The 23,608-nt window shown below is 47.8% G+C and overlaps 2 protein-coding genes across 2 annotated transcripts in view; one reads left to right on the top strand and one right to left on the bottom strand.

Moving 5' to 3' along the window:
* BCDIN3D (BCDIN3 domain containing RNA methyltransferase) overlaps window positions 1-23,608 on the top strand; it is a 235,430-nt gene that overhangs the window by 50,983 nt on the left and 160,839 nt on the right. The window lies entirely within an intron of this gene.
* On the bottom strand, window positions 4,810-19,352 carry CDC25A (cell division cycle 25A). Its single transcript, XM_083467051.1, has 15 exons — window positions 18,908-19,352; window positions 17,548-17,630; window positions 16,422-16,473; window positions 15,880-15,916; window positions 14,678-14,779; window positions 13,829-13,936; window positions 13,074-13,214; window positions 12,039-12,116; window positions 11,065-11,217; window positions 10,309-10,410; window positions 10,153-10,215; window positions 9,833-9,931; window positions 8,377-8,507; window positions 7,937-8,048; window positions 4,810-7,173 (listed from the first exon to the last, which is right to left on the bottom strand). Exons 1-15 carry the CDS (start codon window positions 19,066-19,068, stop codon window positions 7,033-7,035), a joined length of 1,563 nt encoding a protein of 520 aa, XP_083323177.1. The 5' UTR covers window positions 19,069-19,352; the 3' UTR covers window positions 4,810-7,032.

Genomic DNA, 23,608 nt, shown 5'->3' with positions numbered 1-23,608 from the left:
CCTCGGCCAATAAAGAGATGAGCGCCGCAACCCCAGAGTCGGCCACGACTGGACCTAATGGTCAGGGGTCTTTACCTTTACCTATCTATCTTAAAAAGAAAAAAACCCTTGCTTTGGCCAATGCTCCAAGAACCACATGCCAGTGGTGGATGTAATTATCCCGTATCTGTGACTCACTTTTGCTTCAGCTGATCCATGCTGATCAGCAGAGGGAGGTTAGCACCTCTCCTCTCCTCTCACCAAATGATCAAGTGTGATGACCAAGGAGGGGACAGTTTGCATCCCTATCAGCAGGCTAGTTAACCTTACATTGGAGGTAAGGGTGAGCCAGGGTTAGCAATCCCTGCATAGCCTCAGACGAGAACTTTAAAAATAAGTTTCAGTGCACGAGAGTGCATATTTGGGCTAGTCTACCACCAGTGAGGTAAAAATTTTTAACTGGGTTTTGGTGGGGGGACCTGTCATGATACACCTTCTGAAAAGCAGAATATCCAACCCCCTTTAGAAGCTATCTTTGCAGTGCCAGGGGCTGTGTGTCGTCCCCACCCAAACATACAGATGCCAGCCCTTACGACTGGAGGGGCACGCGATTGAGTGCAGATGGCACCAGGCAGATGGTCAAGAGTCCATCCTGGGGCACACCTTGGGGTTATGAGCCTAGAGCAGAACAATCACCATGCTTCATGGGGCTGCCGCAAGTTTCGTTTGCTTTCAAGGTCATCTCGATCTCTTTGCTGACGGTAGTAAATTCATTCCGGATGCATTCTCACACGAACCAGCTGTTACAAGGCAGCCTCTTTGAAGACAGACTTCTCCCAGAGCAACCTCCCATCATCATAAAATGCTAATGCCAATCTTGTGGGGGGACAATTATTGTTGCTCATCTCATCAAAACAGCATGATGAGGACGCAAGAGGGAGCAGCAGGAGCATTGAGGACAACCCACTGGCTGCAGAAATACTCAAGACAATTAACGTAACCACCACCACCGTAACCCTGTAAGTCTGTCCATGCTCAGCTACCACAAAATCCAGGGTACGAAGGGGGAGGAAGTGTTTGGCTTCCCCCGCTTGCCCCCAAGATTAGCAAAATTCCAGCAGGATTGGGGCAGGGGGGAGAATGTACAAGGAAGTATAGCCTAGAAGGGTAGAGATAATTGCCTGTTTTGTCACTTACTGTCAACATTGGTGACTTTTGCTTATCTCTATAGATTCACATTTGCTTCCAGGCCTGTTAAGGATGGCAGTCTATGGGCTTTTCCAGTACAGGGGTGAGGAACCCGTGATCATCCAGATTTTGCAGGACTCTGTCAGCCTCAGCAAGCATGCCAAAGGGTCAGGGCTGATGGTAGCTAGAGCCCAGGAACATGTGGGAGGGTCACAGGTTCTCCACATGTGGCTTAAAGGTAAAAGACCCCTGACAGTTAAGTCCAGTCATGAACGACTCAGGGGTTGCGGCACTCATCTTGCTTTACTGGCCGAGGGAGCCGACGTTTGTCCACAGACAGTTTTTCTGGGTCATGTGGTCAGCAAGACAAAACCAAGAGCCAGCAAGGTGAAACCAGAGCAGTGCACGGAAACGCCATTTACCCTCCCACCAGAGCAGTATCTATTTATCTACTCGCACTTTGACGTGCTTTTGAACTGCAGGAGCTGGGACCGAGCAACAGGAGCTCACCCCGTCACGGGGATTCGAACCGCCGACCTTCCAATCAGCAAGCCTTAGGCTAGGCTCAGTGGTTTAGACCACAGCGCCACCCGGGTCCCTACATGTGGCTTAGCATTATGCTAACCAACTACTAGATGAGCAAATAAGATAGTGGGGGTGATGCCATTTTACCAAAGGCACCGCTGGCTCTACATCAAGGGAGAAGGGGCATTTAGGAGTCTCTTTCCAAGGTGCAAGACTACAATTTCCCAAGCACAGAAACTCCCCTTCGCACAACCAAAGGGGCAAGCAGGGCCACACCGTGACCCCCAACCACCCACACATTATGATCCTGCATGATCTAACCCTGAGGCTGCACTGGTCCTCTACAATAACTGGGTTGGAGGATGCAGCATCCTAGAATTGCAGCTTTGGAAGGGACCACAGGGGTCATCTAGTCCAACCCCCTGCAATGCAGGAATCTTTTGCCCAACGTGGGGCTCAAACCCACAACCCTGAGAGTAAGAGTCTCGTGCTCTACTGCACGAGCTACCGTATTTTTCGCCCTATAGGACGCACCGTCCCATAAGGCGCACCTAGTTTTTTTGGGGGGGAAATAAAGGGGAAAAAATTATTCCCCCCCCAGGCGCGGGGCTGGGGCGGCCCGAGCTTCCCCCGACCCCAGCCCCCAAACAGGCAGCTCTCTGCAAGCCGTGGGAGCCCAGCGCTGGCTCCCGCTGCTTGCGGAGAGGTCCGCGAAGCCTGGACGCGCTGAGATCAGCACGCGCAGGCTTCGGGATGCCGGCAACTCTCCCCAAGCAGCGGGAGCGTTCCCGCTGCTTGAGGAGAGGTCTGCGAAGCCTGGAGAGGGAGAGGGGTCGGTGCGCACCTACCGCTCTCGCTCTCCAGGCTTCAGCAAAAGCCTGCATTCGCCCCATAGGACGCACACACATTTCCCCTTCATTTTTGGAGGGGAAAAAGTGCGTCCTATAGGGCGAAAAATACGGTATTCTCCAGATGGAAGTGGTTCTGCAGCCATTTTACTTCGACAGAGGCACCAGGAGATATATTCTGACACTGACAGAAACTGCTAGTTTAATTGCCTTGATAAACCTTTAAAAAAACCCAAGCTCTGTTATTCTATATGTAAGCCACTTTGGATATGCAGAAACTGGCATTAATGTCAGTGTCAGGCTGGGTACCACTTTATGGTGAGTGAGGGAAACAAGATGACTTTTAATGTTTGAAGCAGCCAATCAGAGGCCAGGGTTTTCAAGCCATTATCCCACGCTAGGTATCAGTTTTATCATATGCCGCAGCTCACTCAGAAGCAACTCCACATTTGGCTGTGAGCACCTTCAGTGTCCTTTTGTTTGGGAAGAGAGATGGAGAAACACTGGAGAAGGAAAAACACTAACCCACGCAGCAGCCTCTGACAGAGAAGATTTCAGTGGAAACCAGGAAGCATAATCATTAATAGATGAAAGCTACCATACAATTTTAAATAGGAAGCAGAAGAGTTGAGTACAGCAGCTTAGCTGCTAGGCTGAAACTGGAGCCACACACACACACAGGGCAGACCAACCATGAACTATTGAGTAAGGTAAAGGTAAAGGTACCCCTGCCTGTACGGGCCAGTCTTGACAGACTCTAGGGTTGTGCGCTCATCTCACTCTAGAGGCCGGGAGCCGGCGCCGTCCGCAGACACTGCCGGGTCACATGGCCAGTGTGACATCGCTGCTCTGGCGAACCGACACCAGAGCAGCACACGGAAACACCGTTTACCTTCCCGCTATAAAGCGGTACCTATTTATCTACTTGCACTTAAGGGTGCTTTCAAACTGCTAGGTGGGCAGGAGCTGGGACCGAACGACGGGAGCTCACCCCGCCACAGGGATTTGAACCGCCGACCATATGATCGGCAAGTCCTAGGCGCTGAGGTTTTACCCACAGCGCCACCCGTGTCCCTACTATTGAGTAGTCTTATGTAAAATGAAAGACCCACACAATGCGTGATGGAGCAACCTTAGTGCTGTCAATTCATTTTCCAATGTTCCCTGCATCACTGAGATTGCATTTCCAACACACAGAGAATTGCTTGATCTTTATCTCATTCTGCATCTGACTAATGAAATCAAAGAGCTAAAGAAGAGGCCTGCGTGTTATACTCCTCCTTTCTTCTGACACTGTGCAACAGTCGAGGTTCTCATTTTAGACATCCTTACAGAATTTATTAAGTTAAAAAAAAGAGTAGAAGTTTAAATCCTCTGTCAACAACACGCATCATGGATTGCCCTGAACAAATCACCTTCTGTAAATACAGGAACCATGGTGAACAGTCACAAGGCCACTGTGAGAAGGAATAATACAACTCCTTTTCTAGCCCACAGAGCTGAAACACACAAGATTTTTAGAGCTTGGAACAGCAGCACCACCAAGTGGGGACTTGGACGCACACAGCATAGACCCATAGCATCACTGAAAATGGAAGCATCAACCAGCTCCTTAGGGGGAACTGTTAGTAGTCTCTTGCTTTTGAACAGATTAACCAATTAACTAATTGCAGCATGCCATCTTTTTCAAAATACCACAGCTTCTCCTGAACAGATGAAAATTCTTCTGTTAGATTATCTTTAAACAACTGGCAAATGTTTAGAGTCAGATCACCCTCTGCTCAGATTTCACATGAGCAGATGGAACTGCGGTATTTAGCACTACCCACAAACTTTCAAGAAGCCACTTGAGAGCACAGTGGCCTCATCCCAAGCGCAGCAGAAGCATAGAAGTCTCCATCTGGGTGGGACTCCCTCTAAAAGATCCTGCCTAAGAGGCAATAAGGACCAGTCAAGGCTTATTGAACAAGATCTCAGTAGGAGTTCAGCCCTGGACTTGTTACCCCTGGCATCTCTTCCCCTCACTTTTAAGTCATCTCCACCAGCAAAATTAAACACACATGGGATGGAAAAACAAATAGTTAAAAGTGGAAGGTTCAATGTACCGACAAGATGAAGTTTGCACAACGTGCTCCACCAAACCCAAAGCAGGGCCTTCTACCACCCACCAGACCCTCCTAAATCCACATGCAAATCAGAAAACAATTTACTTAAAACTGTTCAACTGAGCCCAGGGGAATGCAAAACAAGCCACTGCTCCTCAGAAAGATGGAAATAAAGTTGTGACTTAATCCCACCAAAACGTCATGCAGATTTTGTACGGTCGTATCAGGTGTTTTTGACAGGCCTTTCTTCTTAGACCATATCTAGTACCAGCTGCTCAAAAGGCAAAAGAAACAGCGCTTGTGTATTGGGCATTTTATTTCCCGAGGCCACAGAAGCAGGTGGTTTCAGCCAAGGCCCTTATTAGGACCAGTGTCGTTTAAAATGTCCCCGTCGCCCTTCAAAAAAGTCACAATACATTAAAAAGCACACTGTTTTTCCTACCCTTAAATGAATTATGTGCAAATGTCAAATTAAAAAGACAAACAGCAACTTGAACAAACAATACATATCCAAATACCAGGAAGTGTGCCTTGGGGAGGTGGAAGAAACACTTTTGGGAATGTTCACAGGAAGCAGCCAGCAAGGAAACAGCAGAATGGTCTGGCAGACCGCTGGTCCCTGTCGCAGAAAGGGCAAAAGCCTGGACTTCTGCTACGGCAATTCACCCCATTCAAGCACCACCTCTGATTGAAGACTGCAGCCTTCCTTGCCACTGAATGGGAGGACTGGCTTGCATTGAAGTGAGCCTCCTAATCCCGCCCCGTTTGGAGGTATCTGCTGATCACCTGCACAGAGGCCAAGTAACAACAGAGCAAACAAACTAGGGGGTGGTATTTTAGATCTGATGCAGACACGGAATTGCATCACAGCTCAAGGGGTTTGAGCATATGGAACAACATTGCCAAAAACCAAACATCTGCAGAAATATGAAGCAGAAAACGTCCCGGCCTCATGGTTGAGTTTAGCCACTGACTGATTTCTTATAATATTTGAAGGATTGTTTCAAAGACCAAAACACAATTACGGAAAAGTATAGCTTGCAATACTAATTCCCCCTAAATAACACTTGTTCTCCCCCTAAGGTTTAGAAGTAAGCTGGCATGTAATACTTTCTGACCAGGCACAACATAGTCTCTGAGCTGCTCCATCTCCTTCTGCCCCCCCGGGTTTACACTGGTAACTGGAGCAATTTAAAGCAGCTCGGAATTTGTTTTGGCCAACACTCCTCAAGCAGCCGTGTAACTTACACACTTAAAAGAAGAAAGCCATTGATTCCTCACTGGGCGGATGAAGACTCGCTGCCATCCTACCTCCCAGCACCCTTCCAATAAGGCATGAGGGAGTGATTTGGGAGCCAAATTCTTTAAAAAGGGTTGGCAAACCTCTGTTGGGGACACTTGGAGGAAGGATAAACACACAGCATGATCTATCCAGGCCAGATTTACCTTCTATGTCAGCTTTCGCCCACCTGGTGCCCACCAGATGTTCTGAACTGTAACAGCCACCTGTCCCAGCCTGAACTGCCGCCCAAAATATCTGGAGGGCATGAGGTTGAGGCTGCCCTAGAAGCATGCCACAATCACAGCCGAGCACACAGGGTGTGTGACTGTATATATGCAGGGACGGCAGTTTGAATTTGAACACTGACAAGCTGTTTTGACACCAGGTCACTCCAGGCATCGCACATGTAAAATGTCACACCTGCGCATTAAAAAGCAACTAAGTTTAAGGTGACGACAAGGTCCAAGAATAAGTTAGAACATGATAAAACAGCTTCCTCTTTGGCAGCAGATAAATACTTCATTACAGGAAGCCTATGCAAGTTCCACGAAAATACTTCCAACACCCCTCCTCCACATGTACTCCTGCGTGGTAAGAAAATGCTGGCAAGATCAGAGCTGCGGCTCAGAGGGTGGGGTTAGGTCTCAAAAAAAGCCCTCCCTGCTCACTGCCCCTTGTACAAAATTAGGGCCATGACACAACCCGGGAAACCCAGTCACAGGTAACTTAGCTTCATCCGGCTGTACTAACATAAAAAGGCACAATTTGTAAAATCGACATTAAAATCTCATGATCGACACTCTGCTCGGCAGTTATATGCTACCCTGATTCCCGTATACACACTGTTTAAATGGATTGTCTTCAGAAGCATACGGGGAAACCCTGGATTCCCGGACAGAACGCAAACGCCTGAAGGGTTCATGCCTGCAATATGGCAGTCCGTGGACTCCGCTTGTTCTTGCATGAAGTGATTCAGTAGACGGTGAAGCAAAGCCCATGCAAGGAGTGAACAATTCCTGCGAGGCACATGGAGAAGTTAACGTGTCCCCGCTTTCACCCACAGGGCAGGCAGGCAGGCGAAATCTGGCTGCCCTTCTTGCGGCGCTCAGAGCTTCTTCAGGCGACTGTAGTGTTCCCTTTTGCTCTTCTCACCAGCCCAGGTCCTGCTCTTGGTGCGGCATTTGCGCAGGTCTTCCTTGAAGTCTTCGTGGTGCATCGGGCGATAGGCTTGGGGCTCACAGTAGCTCTGAAAGGAAAAAGGGGATTATGCAAGACCCATAAAATCTCTGGGGCTATTTGTGATTCATTGACAGCCCTTGTATAAATGTATTCTGCACTGATCTTCGGGGTGCTGAAGTCCTACTTAGCATCCATTTCTGTCACCTAAAAAAGCCATCACTTTTCCTTTCTCCCTAGGTTGACACAGGAGGAGGGAAATCAAGAAGCACTCAATCCAACTATTTTATATAGAGTTCATATCTCTGGTTTTCCTAGCACAGAACTGCCTTTCACCCTACACAAAGAACACCTGCACACAGCAACAGCTAGAACAGCTAGGTTGCTAAATTGTCTGGGGTTTGGGGACAGTCACTCCCTCTCACACGCAACAATGTTTTGTGGACAGAGAGAGAAACCATCTACACCACCTGGAGCTTCAGGAAGGAAGGTCACGGTAATCATGCAATAAAGACACAAGGAAGAGGAGGAGGAGAAGGAGAAGAAGAAGAAGAAGAAGAAGAAGAAGAAGAAGAAGAAGAAGAGGAGGAGGAGGAAGAGTTTGGATTTGATATCCCGCCTTTCACTCCCTTTAAGGAGTCTCAAAGCGGCTAACAATCTCCTTTCCCTTCCTCCCCCACAACAAACACTCTGTGAGGTGAGTGGGGCTGAGAGACTTCAGAGAAGTGTGACTGGCCCAAGGTCACCCAGCAGCTGCATGTGGAGGAGCAGAGACGCGAACCACTACACCGCACTGGCTCTCAGAAACGGAAGGTGAGTAAAATGACACTTACTTTGCATTTTAAGAAGAAATCCTTGTATCCCCCCTTTAGAACATACAGTTCAGGATAATGCAGAGTGGGGTAGCTGTTGCCAAGTCGGTCTCTCTCCCTCACAAATCGGCACCTGTAACAGATGGGAAAGAGCCTCAAAACCCTCCGTAAGTGATGTATGTGGATGTCATTTCTAACAGGAGGGGGATTGTGACGCCAAGCATCTAAATGACAATTATTAAAGAAATGCTTGGAGCGCATAGGAATGCACCAGCGCCTGCTTCTTAAAACCCTTCCATTCCTGTACCCGCCTAGTCTCATTATCTTCTTGGGCTACCAATTCTCACCTACCCTATTCCACTATTAAGTATCAGTTATTGCCCATCCAATCACGTCTCCACGTAACACCACAAGTCCTCCAAGTTCCCAACCTATGCAAAGGGGAGCGTTCATGTACTCACATCCGCGGGGCCCGCTCTGAAGAGAACTCGCAGTGGAAAATGATGATGACTCGTTTGCCGTCCGATGACACGATGGGCTTCTTCAGCAAAAAGTCCTCCACGTCCTCTTCCATGTGAAGGTTTACAGCACCCTGAGAAGGAGGAGACACTGGTGAGAGAAGGCAGGTCGATTGCGGGTTGTGTGCTCGTTATGGCACAGCACCCAACAGGACCTGTTGCCCAAAACACTGCATTAAAACGGTATCCATATTCACTCGAGATCTGTCACGTTAACTTAGTCTTAGAAGATGAAAAGGGCAGGCATGTCCAAAGTCCGTTTTGGCAGCCCAATCTGGCCCGTCGGTCCGTTTAATCTGGCCCCTGTGGCCGTTTAGTTCCTGGGGTAAAAAACCTCAACAACTACAATCCTAGAAAAAGGTCAACAACTTTGGTCAGCCCTTATGGCCCTTCACTTCATCAAATCTGATGTGGCCCATCTTCCCCTCCCTAGTTATAAATAGGACGTCTAGAAGCAGAGAACACCAAACAGATGCTTCGTAATATGCTATTCAGTTTTCTCCAGCATCACTGCATTCTCTCAGACGTCACTACAATGGCTCTGTATAAAAGCAGTTACTTTTTGCTCAGCCTCCCACCAGAAAGCAAAACGTTTTTTTGGAAGCTGAACGTCCAACAGGGCTTCCATGGCTTCCAATTGGCTCAGAAGCCACGCTCTCGAAGTCAAACATTTCGGAAGTCGAACAAACTTCTGGAACGGATTCTGTTCAACTTCCAAGGCAAGACTGTACATCTTCTGTCCCCTGACTTGATCTCTCTCCCCTGCCCTGCCATAAAGACACCTTCCTCCCCTGTTTTAGGTAAATCAGCCAAGGGGATCTTTCCCTGCAAAGGAGGCCTAAAAATCCTTACCTTTGAAGTGAGTGGTTTTTGGGATACCGTGAAAGGGGCCAGCACAAGTTGAAACTTAGCCAGAAGTGACAATGCCTAGTATTTGGGATATGCCTAGCTTTGGGATAAGGGACGTGGGTGGCGCTGTGGGTTAAACCACAGAGCCTAGGACTTGCTGATCAGAAGGTCGGCGGTTCGAATCCCCGCGACGGGGTGAGCTCCCGTTGCTTGGTCCCTGCTCCTTTCCACCTAGCAGTTCGAAAGCACGTCAAAGTGCAAGCAGAGGCGCCGCTCCGGTGGGAAGGTAAAGGGCGTTTCCGTGCGCTGCTCTGGTTCGCCAGAAGCGACTTAGTCATGCTGGCCACATGACCCGGAAGCTGTACGCCGGCTCCCTCAGCCAATAAAGCAAAATGAGCGCCGCAACCCCAGAGTCGGTCACGACTGGACCTAATGGTCAGGGGTCCCTTTACCTTTACTAGCTTTGGGATTCACTCTAATGTTTTTCTGCTTATGCCCAAATTAATCAGGATGCCAGTCTTAAGCAGGTGCCTCTGAATTCCCTCCATACCTTGATGTGGCCTCCTTCATATTCATAGGGATATCGACAGTCAATTATTACGCACTCCTTAATGAAGTTTGAAAACTTGCCATTCAACACATCAACAATCTGGAGGGGAGGAAAAGGTCAAGCATTAGACCTCGGGGACATTGCCCCATTACTTTAAAAAAAATACTTGTTTTAACTGACAGAACTGTCTAGCTGTGTAGACAAACCCACCCCTCTGCCTTCTCTGGACTCCACAGGTGGCCTGCAGACAAACTACCGGTAAGTTTGCAATCCATGTGAAGCAAACATTTCTTTTTGTGAGAAGAGCCTGTGCTGCTTACCATTTCTGGGTCAATATACTTCAGATCTTGATGCTTCCCGTCTACGGTATGGAAAAGGTAACCCTAAGGTGAGGAAAACAGCAGAACACATGAGTGCACTGCACTTGTCTCACACAAGCCACAGAATGGCAAAAGAGGAAAGGTCATCAGCATTACCTTTGAAAAATCTCCAATAAGATCCCTTGCGTCATTGTCCAAAATGCTCTCTATTTCCGTTGAGTTTTCAAACAACGAGTTTGGGTCAATCAGCACCAGGCTCTGAAGAAACAAGGGGAAAGCAGATGTGAGATGATGGAAGACCAAGCTTGCTGCAACGGAAGCTTCCTTTCCACAACTGCTTTTGCGTGGGTTTGGTGAGAAGGGAACTTTGGAACCCCTGGGTTAAGGGGAAAAGTGAAAAGTGTGGGAAGTACGGGGAGAAGCAGTGGCAGTTTTCTATTATTCCAAAGGTATGCTAGAAAGAACAAGCAGAAAGGATGGGAAGGACTTGAAACTAGAGGAAGGTAAACCGCAAGGAAAACATCAGCATTTCCTTATCTAAGAGAATCACAAAGGAATACAACGAACTCCATGGAAAGATAGAAAGTCAGAAGGAAAAGGAAATAAGCTGGAATTTTAAGAAACACATTAAGCGCCTTCCCTCAGACCTCCAAGTCACCCCTGCACCTGCTTGGTGCGGCAACCAAATCCCTAAGGATCTTTGCATTTGTTCCCATCTGCACATTAAGCCCCTTTCCTCCTCAATATTTAGAAGAGTGCCTGCTGATCAGAGGCTCCCACCCCCTTCAGAGAACAGCACACCTCTCACAACCAGTACCAAAGGCAAACAGGCTTTGCTTGAAGTTAAGAGTCCAATATGAACACAAACAAATTGAGCAGGCTGCAGTCAGTGTATGGTGCTCAGCCACCAACCGTTAGTTCTTCAGAAGATGCCTTGCAGACGTTTCTTTTCCTCTTGATGAAATATGGAGAGTTCTCTTCTGGGGATCGTCCCGTTCTCTTCAGGGCAGCTTTGGCCATGCTGTACGGCTCGCTTTCCATGCCCAGCAACCGGCACTGTTTATTCTGCACAAAAACCAAAGCAGCATTAGGACTACCAGGCAGCCAAAGGTAAAGGGACCCCTGACCATTAGGTCCAGTCGCAGAAAACTCCCGGGTTGCAGCGCTCATCTCACTTTATTGGCCGAGGGAGCCGGCGTACAGCTTCCGGGTCATGTGGCCAGCAGGACTAAGCCGATTCTGGCGAACCAGAGCAGTGCACAGAAACGCCGTTTACCTTCTCGCCGGAGCGGTACCAATTTATCTACTTGCACTTTAACGTGCTTTCGAACTGCTAGGTTGGCAGGAGCAGGGACCAAGCAATGGGAGCTCACCCCGTTGCGGGGATTCGAACCGCCAAACTACTGATCGGCAATCCTAGGCTCTGTGGTTTAACCCACAGCACCACCCGCATCCCTGCCAGGCAGCCAAAGGCATCAACAAAAAGCAACTGACCACAAGTACTTATACCTCATCCACCCACTCTGAAAATGCTGAAGGAACAGCTGCCTCCGTTGCAGGAGCAATGCAACGTTTCCCGCCACAGTTGAGCTCCCTGGCAAGGTAAGGCACCAAGTGGAATCCAAAAGGACTGGCATGGCCATGGAAGTGGAAGAGAGCTCTACTTCCATCTTGCATCTTGGCCAGAACACACAACCACACACAAAGAAACACAAGCTCCAAAGGCACAGATACTCCAAACTGTGGAGTAGATGTCATATGCTTGAACGTATTCAAGAGAAACACCACTAAAAGCGAACACCGCTTGAATATCAGAAAATAAGCTCCACTGAAAGCAACAAAGGGTTTTAAATGCACTATTCAGAAGACTAAAATGGCCAACTTACATGGGCATCCTCCCCTTTCTTCATGACTAGAGGAGCTGTCCAAAGGCTGGCCACGTCAGAGGGCATCTCACCATCATTCTAAAATAAAATTAAAAGGTCAGTTATTAAGCAGGGAAAACACCATTAGTAGCAAGTGAAATGGTGACTCTTCTTGGACAGGAAGGACTTTGCCACTTATCAAGATTAAATTAAATTACTGTCGTAAGCTATACGTGGAGTGCATTTGCAGACTACTCAGAAATGTCCACTGGACCAAAATAGAGTGTTGAGTTTGCTGTGTGGGTCAAATCTCAATGAATACATCACACCGAACTTGCAAAATGTGCATGGGACTTCAGTGTTGTTTCCTAGAGTAGTCAGAAGTACTGGTATTCATCTTTAAATTCCATGACAGGGTAGGGGTGGGAAATTCCCCTGATGTTGTTGGGACTCCAAATCTCTTCATCCGCAGTCAGCATGGCCATTAGTAAGGGATGAAGTAAGTGGAAGCTTAGCAACACATGGCGGGCCAAAAGTCGCTATTTACAGTATTGCTCCCTCCCATTTTGAGTTTGATTTCCCACAGATGTGCTTCAAAAGCCCTTTTCTGTGTTCCACCTGGTCCTCTGGTGAAAAGGGTCTAAGGATACGCTTTTCCCGTGGAACAACATCTTTGGAATTTTCTTCCCCTGGTGAGCTATTCGGTATCATCACTTTTTGCATTTATGCAGCAAGGCAAGAGCCTTTTAGCTCTGTTTAATTATGTGTTACTGATGAAAGCTGCTTTGAACTCATCTGCTGGAAACCCAACCAATGAATTACTTTAAAAAAAAAAAAAGGTTGCTGCTCAAGTCCTCTTATCTCCGTATTGTCACCCAAAATAGGCAAACCAAGGAATTTGAAAAAGCCTACTTATATCAATTATCAAGTGCAGTATCTACAGTGCTGGCCATCTTTAGACAGGATGAAAATGGCTGTACCCAACACAAACCACCTAGCTGGGGAACTTTTAGTTTTTAAAGTATTTAATACAGAGGTGTTTTCATCATCACTTACGCAGACATCTGGACCATCCATTATCTCTAAGAATCCATCATCGTCATCATCTTCCTCAGTTTCTGAGGCCCCTCGAGACAGCGGCCTCAGAAATGCCGGACTGAAGCTTTCTTGATAGTTGTCAACTTTTCCACTATGAAACTAAAACAAATGATATTTTATTGGTCGACATTCATTCAGTCTTCCCTCATAGAATTATGGCTTCACTTTGAGGCGAAGATCAGGAGAGGAATAAAGAGACAGGGCATTCTCCTGGCTTGCTTGGGTAGCTCTCATCTAGAATCACAACTCTGTAAACCCAAATACACTAAATGCATAGAGCCAGCTGCCTAAAAATCAGCTTAATCTGCTTGCAAAACCAAGATGCAGAAAGACGTGGCCTCGTACAATCAGATCTTGCCAAATACTTACATGAGGGCTCTGCGACGGCTGTCCAGTGTCCTCATGGCATGCAAATAATGAAGACTCACTTGGTTTGTGTACCTCCAAGTTGTCCTCTTCAGCACATTGTCTCATTCCATGCAGTTAGAAACTGCAGGCGCACAAAGAGCTGAGCTTACAATCTGGCACCTGATGCAGAAGCATGTTTTTTTTCCAAATCTTGATTTCTAACAGTATTTCTGCCTTTTGAGACTCTCCTGCCATTTCTGACAGAGTTGGTCCCAGGTTTGGGCATAGTAATTAGCACCACAACATTCTGGGACAGGAAGCTCTATCTCAAGGCTGTACACAGAGACTACACTAGTAGTACATACCAAAAGTGTTGTGGCGGGCTCCTGCCTCAACGCTTCATCTTCAAGGGAAGAGGTACGCAGAGAGGTACGAGAAGCAGGCTTTGTTGGCTTTTTGAATTCAAATGGTTCCTTAGGGAAAGGGAACAAGACAGCCATTTTACCAATTCATTAGAGCTCAAAAGGCCAGGAAATAGACCTGCAGTTCTTTGGTCTAAAGTCCTGCAGCGTTCAAGAGAAATCTAATCTCGATCAGCTCTTTTGTTCTGCCACACCCAGTCTTTCTGTAGCCTTTTTCGCCCCCACTCATCTTCCTATAATGAAATTGAAGTTCGTAGCAGAGACTTGATATGCATCTCGGGTGGAACACCTAAGCAAAGCTTAAAATGTATTCACATTTAAATGAAGCGCCACATGCAGTTATTTATCATGGCTCTAAATTCTCCATGAATACATCAGTGCAAAGAAAAATTACCACCACCCTGGGACAAACACCATCAGATTCAAACACAAAAACTACCGGTAATTGTGGCCCTTCTTCAGCAACTTTAGGAAGGAAACAGAAGGAGCAAAATGGCTGAAGCAATTCAGTATGATTTTCCACACACTGGCTGAAGTTACTCTTATCACGCGGAAAGTGCTCCTGTAAATATCCAAATGAATACTCTACCAATAACATTCCATCAAGTATTTCACATCTAGGATTTTACAACAGCAAAAAGCACTTAAGCTGGAACACAGTGCCTGCAGCAACACTCATTTACAACTCTAACCCTGTTACACTTCCCTCTTACATATAGACGTCAGTTCCAGCCCTTGGGGCATAGCCATGGCCATCTTCCCCAGATTAGGAACTTAATGAAATAAACTTACATTCTCTTTGTTCTCCTCGGGGCCACATCCCTGGAAGACATCACAACTGAGCAAATCTAAGTGGCTCCTCTTCAGAGCAGGACTGCATCCCAAAAGGCTCTGCTGCAAAGGTGGGAGAAGCAAATGCAGAGTCAGGTTCCAGCTATCCTCTTTTGCCATGAGGAGCAACCAACAGAACAGCAGGACCCAATTCAGTTAAAAAAACATAAAATCTGGGCCAATGACAGTAGCCATGGACCACAGCATGCTAGCTGAAAAAGAAAATGGGTGGATTGGAATTGGGAAGTGGGCAGAGCTGGCTAGGACCCGGAACAAGAGCAAGTGATGTAGGGAAGGAGGATTTCTAAAATTGAACTTTTTCCAGGGCTTTGTTTTTCCACGGGGGAAAAATAAATCACTATTTCTATGCATTTGTTGTTTCATAAAATTCATCATTTAAAACTAGTGAGTGCCAATACAATATTAAGCAAACTTGGGAGTTTCAAACTGTAATTTTTTTCAGGTGATCATGCCTAAGGATGGGAGAGAGTACATACATATTTTACATTGACTCCCAGTGTGTTTCTGAGCACAATTTAAAGTGTTGGTGCTGACTTTTAAAGCCCTAAATGGCCTCGGCCCAGTATACCTGAAGGAGTGTCTCCACCCTCATTGTTCACCCAGGACACTGAAGTCCAGCTCTGAGGGTCTTCAGGCAGTTCCCACACTGCAAGAAGTTAAGCTACAGGGAACCAGGCAGAGGGCCTTCTCGGTAGTGGTGCCCACCCTGTGGAATGCCCTCCCATCAGGTAAGAAGATGAGTAATTATATAACATTTAAGAAACATCTGAAGGCAGCCCTGTATAGGGAAGCTTTTTAAGGTTCAATGTTTTATTATGTTTTTATATATACTGGAAGCTATATTGGCTGGGGCAACCCAGTCAGATAGGTGGGATACGAATAATAATAATTACTATTATTAATAATAATCAGTCATTAAATTAGGTGTGTAAAATTAAACCAAAAATACACTAAGAATCCAGCTCTGTGTAAGATATTAAAATCCCTTAATGTCAACATTGGGATTTCCAGGAGCCTGACAGACAACATGAAAGACTTTTCAAGCTTTATTCATTAAGTTTACATAATCTGACAGTTCTGCATAGTGTGAAATTCAGCTGAGAAAGGGACAAAGGAAGGTTTCCTTCCTAAGCTTCACTTACCGGGAGGGAGTGCATTCTTCGCATGGGCACTCTAAAACTGCAAGAACAAAAAGATGCACATGCCTTAACATAGATTTACAAGTTAAATTTCAACATCCAAGCTAAAATGATAGACTACCTAGGAATGGCTCATTTAGCTAATATAATATCACACTGACAGTGACCCAACATTCTGGCAAGCGTGACATGTTCCCGAGTGTGAGAGTGCATACCCATCCCTCTTCTGTGCGTTGGTGAGTAAGTACTAAAGTCTAAGAATGGGACATTCCCATAAACATTGTGCCAGGAAACAGAGGGTAACCTATCATGCAGAGCTACAACCAAAAACCTTTTACACCAGTCTTGCTAATTTGAAGTACCAGGGTTCTGAAATACTCAAGTCAATACTCTCACACCTTCCAAATGCATTTTTTGCTTAACACAAGCTGCTCCAAAGCAGACTCTTTTAGGATGCCCTGAACCAGTTTCATACAAAACCCCAAGCAAAAAAACCACAAAAACACACACACACACACACAAACCACCAGTGTATTTCTACATACATTTCATCCAGGTTTTTCATGCCGAGCTGGGTAGGAGAATCCATACAGCAACCTGTGAAAGAAATCATCTTACAACTTGCACAGATTTTTGTAGAAAGTGACAAAACATGCAGACAAAGATATTAGGTCAGTACTGTACTGTTCCCATTACGTAAATGGACTGCTGACATATTGAAGCTTATTGTTCACATGTAACAGCCATCTTATGGTTTGGCTGCTCATACTAAGTCTTGGATCTTAGTGTTCCCCTTTCTCCCAATCAGAAAAACAATGATGTTACATCTCAACTGGGTAATCAATCAGTGTTAGAACCGGGCTTCCAGTCCTGATCTGTAGGCCATCATTGCCCTGGGCTCAGGGAAATTATGGTGGAATCAAACCCGGAAATCAAGGAAAGAACTGGGAGTGCTGGCTTACAACATGCTCCCAATCCTCCAAATCATTTGGAGTAAGAAAGTTACATTTGGACCAATCAAGTAAGCTCCTAGCTCAGATGCTAGTTGAACTTCCCATCTAAAACTACAGAGAAGTTTGTTGTCAAGCCCAGTGGGTTTTGGATTATATGGGAGCATATTCACCCAGTGCTTTTCCAGCTGCACTGGCTCCCGGTGAAGTACAGGGTCAGATTTAAGGTGCTGGGTTTTGACCTTTAAAGCCCTTCACGGCCTAGGACCCTTGTACTTACGGGACTGCTTCTCCTGGTATGCCCCACGGAGGACCTTAAGGTCCATAAATAGCAACACCCTAGAGGTCCTGGGCCCTAAGCAAGTTAGATTAGCCTCAACCAGAGCCCAGGGCCTTTTCAGCACTGGCCCTGGCCTGGTGGAACGCTCTGTCTCATGAGACCAGGTACCTGATTTCTTTCCACAGGGCCTGTAAGACAGAGTTGTTCCACCTGGCCTTTGGCTTAGAATCAGTTTGATTCCATCCCCCTCTTTCTTTCTCCTTTCTCCTCCTGTGAAGAGGCTGCATCCTAATGTTTTAATGTTGTATTTTAATCTCATTTTTAAAATTGTATTTTAATCAACTTGTTTTATTATTGGTTGTTAGCCGCCCTGAGCCCGGTCTTGGATGGGGAGGGCGGGGTATAAATAAAATTTATTATTATAGCTGGAGGCAAACAAACCAGAATCTGTAGATTCAGAAGACGACGTCCTTTGCAGATTGACATTCTTTTCTTCCGACGTTTGTACACAGTTTTCACTTGAGCTGCAAATAATCAGATACATTACTGTTACATTACACATCATTGTGAAGAAGTCTTCTCAGGGCAACCAAATGGAACATAATGCCACTTTAAATAAACACAAATGAAAGTACATAAATAAAAAATGCAGCATAAAAGCGGTTCCATGCTGAGATCAGTTACGTACTTAAGAAAACCAGGGTGGCAAAGTGGCTATCATAAACCAGAAACACTAGCATTCAAATCCCCACTCAGCTCACTGGGTGACCCTGGGCTATGTCACTGGGCCAGCCTAATCTACCTCAAAGGCTGAGAGAAAAAATGGAGGGAGTTGGGAGAGGAAGTATGGAAACCACCTGGAACTCCCGGGAGAAATGGTGTAATACAGTGGTGCCCCGCAAGACGAATGCCTCGCAAGACAAAAAACCCGCTAGACGAAAGGGTTTTCCGTTTTTCGATGCGCTTCGCAAGACAAATTTCCCTATGGGCTCGCTTCGCAAGACGAAAATGTCTTGCGAGTCTTGCGATTTTTTTCGCTCCCCCCCCTTTTTCTAAGCCGCTAATAGCCTTTTAGCCGCTAAGCCTTTAATAGCTGCTAAACCGCTAATAGCGCTAATCCGCTAACAGGGTTGCTTCGCAAGACGAAAAAACCGCTAGACGAAGAGACTCGCGGAACGGATTATTTTCGTCTTGCGAGGCATCACTGTATTAGCGTATCAAATAAATAAAACAGCAAAATAATAACCAATTATTAATCTATCCAATTCTAAAGCAGGAGGATGAGACTCAAAACTGGTATAGTGCTCAAGAGTGTTGGGCCAGGGTTCAATTCCCCACTGAACTATGAAGCTCACGTTGGGCCAGTTGCTCTCTCTCAGCTTAATCTCTCACAAGGCTGTTGTGTGTGCAGATAAAGGGGAAAATAGAGAAATAGAGAGACATGGCGAGGAGAACCATGTACGCCACCTTGCCCTGCTTCAGAGAAAGATCGCGGCATAATAATTAATAATAAATAGTAATAGTAATAATAATAATAGTAATAATAATAATAATAAATATAACAGCCCTATTTGGATTATATACTTAGTCCCACCAAGTTGCTCAATGGATAGACGAAGCGGCTTCTAAAGCCAGGTGTGCGGCGTCGCCGAACTCCAACTCCCATCAGCCCCAGCGAGCGTCGCCGACGGCAAAGCATGATGGGAGTTGGAGTTCTGCGGCGTCTGGCGGGACAAAGGCCCCCCCAACACCACACAGCGAGGCGTGAGGCGCCCAAGTCGAGGGCGGCCGCCTGCCTTACCCGCCGCAGCCCAGGCTCCTCCGGCGGTCGGCGGCGCGAGCGAGGCCGGCGGGTTCGGGGAGGCTTCCGCGACCCTGCGGAGCGGGGCAGCGCGGCTGGTCCTGCAGGAGGAGGCGGCGGCGGTGAGAGAGCCTCGGCGGGGCAAGGCCGCCGGGCTCCATGAGGCGAGGCTGGGGGGGGGGGTCAGTCAGTCCGGCGGCAGCGAAGACCCCCTGCTTCTTGCCGCCTCAGCGCTGTGAGGCGGAATGAGCCTCGCCGTCGACGTCGCCTCGGCCTGGAACGCGGAGCAAACCGAAAGAGCGCGCGCGCATTGGCGAAAGAGCGGCGAGGCCCCGCCCCTTCCTCCGGGAGACGCCCACTTCGCGCGCGCGGCGGCGATTCGCGCCCTCCCGCCAAAAGTGAGAGCGGCCAATAGCAGGGCAGCAGCCCGCCTCGCTTTGCTTCCCGCCCTCCCCGCCCTCTTCATCCTGGAAGCGAGCGGCCAATGGAAAGAGGGGACTCGCTATCGAGGTAGCCAATGAGGAACCGCGACAACGTCCTTCGCTTCGCGGGCTCCGGGCCCCGCCCCTCTGTGAAGAGCAGGGGCGGGAAAGGCGGGAGGACGAATAGGGAAGCTCTCGCTCCCGAACAGCCAATGGCAAGAGAGGGGACGAGCGCTGAAGGATGACGCCACGAAATGAACCGCGTGTTTTTAAGGCTGCTCTTCCCGCCCCCCCCAGCTTTAAGGCGGGACAACGAAGGGAAATCCCGCCCTCACGCCCGGAAGGGGCGGAGCCAAGTGGACCATAGAGAGATAGTCAATGCGGAAATAGCCAAATTAACGGGGGAAATTGAACAAGGTTATGGAACATTTCGAAAAGAATGGTAGAAGTTTATGTTGTACATAGGAAAGATGTGTGTGAAATAGAGATACCGGAAGAATTGAAATAAACTTCATAATGTGTAATATAAGTCCTTTTATTGGACTAATAATAATAATGGCAATAAGAAGTACAGTGTAATCAAAGTAACCAAAGGTGGTTGCAAATAATATATAGATAGACAAGAATTGTATTTATAGAAGGGTTTATTTATTTACAGACAATTTATGGACAAATGGGGATGTGGGCGGCGCTGTGGGTTAAACCACAGCCTTCGAATCCCCGCGATGGGGTGAGCTCCCGTTGCTCGGTCCCTGCTCCTGCCAACCTAGCAGTTCGAAAGCACCTCAAAGTGCAAGTAGATAAATAGGTACCGCTCCGGCGGGAAGGTAAACGGCATTTTCATGCACTGCTCTGGTTTCACCAGAAGCGACTTAGTCATGCTGGCCACATGACCCGGAAAAACGGTCTGCGGACAAACACTGGTTCCCTCAGCCTACAGAGCGACATGAGCGTGCAACCCCAGAGTCGTTCGTGACTGGGCTTAATTGTCAGGGGTACCTTTACCTTCAGCAGCATTTACATTGTTACAAGCTTGGGGGAATGACCCCCTCCCCACCTTAAACCCAATATATTAATAAATGCCAAGATTTTGCGGGTGGCGCTGTGGGTTAAACCACAGAGCCTAGGACTTTCCGATCAGGTCGGCGGTTCGAATCCCCGCAATGACGGGGTGAGCTCCCGTTGCTCGGTCCCTGCTCCTGCCCACCTAGCAGTCTGAAAGCACGTCAAAGTGCAAGTAGATAAATAGGTACTGCTCTGGCGGGAAGGTAAACAGCATTTTACCTTTTATGGACAAATGTGTAAGCAGAACAACAATATATAGAATGTATAAAGACAATGCGAAAAATTTGGAAGCGACATAAAGAAGTCAGAAGTAGTCAGCTCGTAGGAGCACACTATAAATGTAAAATGTAATATAATATGTATTTGAAGTATAAAGTTTGGAAAGCTAATAAAGATTATATTAAAAAAAAAAAAACCAATGCTCCGCCAACGGAAGGTAAGAGGCGGCCCCTGGGCGGGCAGGGAGGACTACGATTGGTGCGTCTCCGCCGGTGGCACTGCGTGATTGATCGCTTGGCTGGTGCTGAGTGTGCCCGGGAAAACGCCACCTGCCGCTTCTTAGCTGTGGCTGATCTCTTCAACAGGGTCATCATGCACTCCTACAGAATCTACAGGCTCTCCACAACCCTCTACTGACAATTTAACCAGTCTGAGACATAGCACATGTGACAAGCTAACAAATGCCCCCTCCTGCCCCCCTGGGTTTCCGGTGTGGCCTTCACAGGTACTGCCACAAATTGGGGAACGGGGTGTTATATATCTCCTTGATCAAAAGCCAAGGAGCCAATGGCTGTTGAGCTGCGCCCCTCATTGTGAGGTCTGAGGGGTGATGGGGATGCCTCCCCAGATGCTGCCATTGTGAGGTCACAAAAACATTGGGCAGCTGAGAGGGTATAAATGCTGGCCAAGTCAAAGGCCGAGGCAGTTGCCTCAGTGGAGGCACTCAGCTCGGGTGGTCTCCTGCCCCGTGGGGCAAGCTGCCTGGAAGAAGGAGGTGATCGCCCGGCGCTGGGATGCTGTGGAGCAAGGAGAAGGCAAGTTGAGGTTTACTTGCTGGTGGGATCGCACTTGAAGGTGGATGAAATTCAGGTCTGAAGCAGGGGGAGGTGTTTCAATGGACCTGGCGCGGCTGTTGGTGGTGGACGGATTGCCGGAAGGTTTGCATTCAGTGCCTGGTTGATGCCGCAAGGCTACAAGACTGGCCGAGGGGATGCAAGCGGGTTTGGAAGCCTAGTTTGTTTATTAACAGGCGGACAAGCCGAGGAGGGAAGCTGCCCCTTTGGCGGCGGGTGAGTGTCCCTTGGCGGATTCTGTGGTGAGGGAGAGTTGCCCATCGGCTTCTAGTGGTGGCGCCTTGGAGAAGCCAGGTTCACATTTGGGGATGTCAGTGCAGGCCGAGAGCCTGTGAAGCTGGCCGATCCATTTGTGAACGCTATCTGGTGACATTCACCTTTGTCTTTGGCCCTCAACCTAAGGTCAACAGACCTACCTTTTGAGACTGTCAGCTTGCTGACATTCGTAGAGCTCTTGACCTTACGTCGACGGCCAAAGCGAGGAGGGAAACTACCCGGCACAGCCCTAGAGGTGGAAAGCAGGGAAACCAGTGTAGTCCCATGTGGATCTACCGCTTCAAACTGGTGGCCCTCCACTTCTGCAACCTGCCTGGACGGGGCAGGCCAGTCAGGGATGAAGTTGTCAGACCAAAGCCTGTGGAAGAGTCTGGGTGGACGCTGTGATAGTCGCCATCCCATCAACGTGTTTGCCTTTGCCTTTCAGGGACATCCAATGCCGGCGAGGTTTTCCCCAAGACCAGACAGTGGCGGCAGCTGGCAAGCAGAAGGAGGCAATCGCCTGGCGTTGGGATGCTGTGGAGCAAGGAGAAGGCAAGGGGTCTGGGTGGACGCTGTCGGATGGTGGTCACCCCACTCATCTCTTTGCCTTTGCCTTTCAGGGATGGCTGGAGCCGGCAAGGTTTCCCCCGAGACCAGCCGTGAAAGTCATGAAGAGAACCGCAGGACTTAAGCCAGACAGCTCCTGTTTTCTAAATAAACGGCTTTCTAATTTTTATTCAAAATAAACATTTTCTGAAAAGAAATCCCTGTTTTGTGCCATGTTTTTATTGTATGGGAAATCTCTAAGTAGTCATGTCACAGGAAGAGGGGGCTGCACCCCCTTGTGACATCACAGGGAGTTGGTAGCCAATGGCCACAGCTGGGGAAACATCTGCACAGCCCTCCCAGGCCTCACAATGGGGGGGGGGTCACCTCATTTTTAATAACTGCTGAGGTGCCCCCCCCATTGTGAGGCCAGCGAGGGCTGTGGAGATGTTTCCCCAGCTGTGGCCATTGGCTACACACCACCTGTGATGTCACAGACACCCACCAACTCCCTGTGATGTCACAAACGGACATGGCAAATGAGGGGAAAGAGGCAGTTTCTGGAGGGGGGGAGCAGCCCCTGGAGTCTGGGGGCAGGCAGGGCCAGCTGGAGACACAGAATCGAGTTGCCAACATTTGTGCCCTCTGGGCTCTTGGGCTCATCTCACCTACAGAGCTGCCAAGAAAATAAAAAATCACAACTGCTTTTGTCACCCCACCACTTATAGGTGGTTGGAGATATGGGAGGTGAATTCAGAGGGAAATGTACTGTAAAATGACCCCACAGGGAAAGCAAACCCTCCAAGTGCTCCTATTTTCCAGGGACAGTCGCCCCAGTTTCTAATTTGATCCCAGAATGTCGTGGCGCTACCTGAAGGAAGGAACTTTGAAGGGAGACTGCAAGCGGACTTCTGCTGGATTGCAAATGATGGGGCAATTCCCGTCTGTCACCATTGCAGTCTGTTCTTTCCACATTTCTCTCACCTCTCCATTCACCACCGTGCATGTGAATTTCAGGAAGACACATCATCTGATGAAACAAGCTGTGTTCCAAGCAGTTTCACCAAAATGAGGGGAGGAAACATCAGGACCCATTTGCACTGTCCATTGGAGGCGGTAAGATGCCGCTTTAAACAGTAATACAATGATCAGGGTGGCGTTACAACGGCTACTGCAAACACAAGATACTATCACCGAGGCAACTATATGTAAACAAACAAAGGTCCACTGAAAAGGCAGATATACTTTCTTTCCCAAATAGGTTTTATCTTTAACACTCGCAAAAACAGTAAATAAAGAATTCACTTGTACTATATCAGTGGTTCAGTGCTCATTTC

Source organism: Podarcis liolepis (assembly GCF_965112155.1).
Source record: "Podarcis liolepis genome assembly, chromosome: 12".
In the NCBI taxonomy this organism is placed as follows: domain Eukaryota; kingdom Metazoa; phylum Chordata; class Lepidosauria; order Squamata; family Lacertidae; genus Podarcis; species Podarcis liolepis.
The sequence above is the reverse complement of the archived record's forward strand: the minus strand, read 5'-3'. Positions and strand labels throughout refer to the sequence as shown.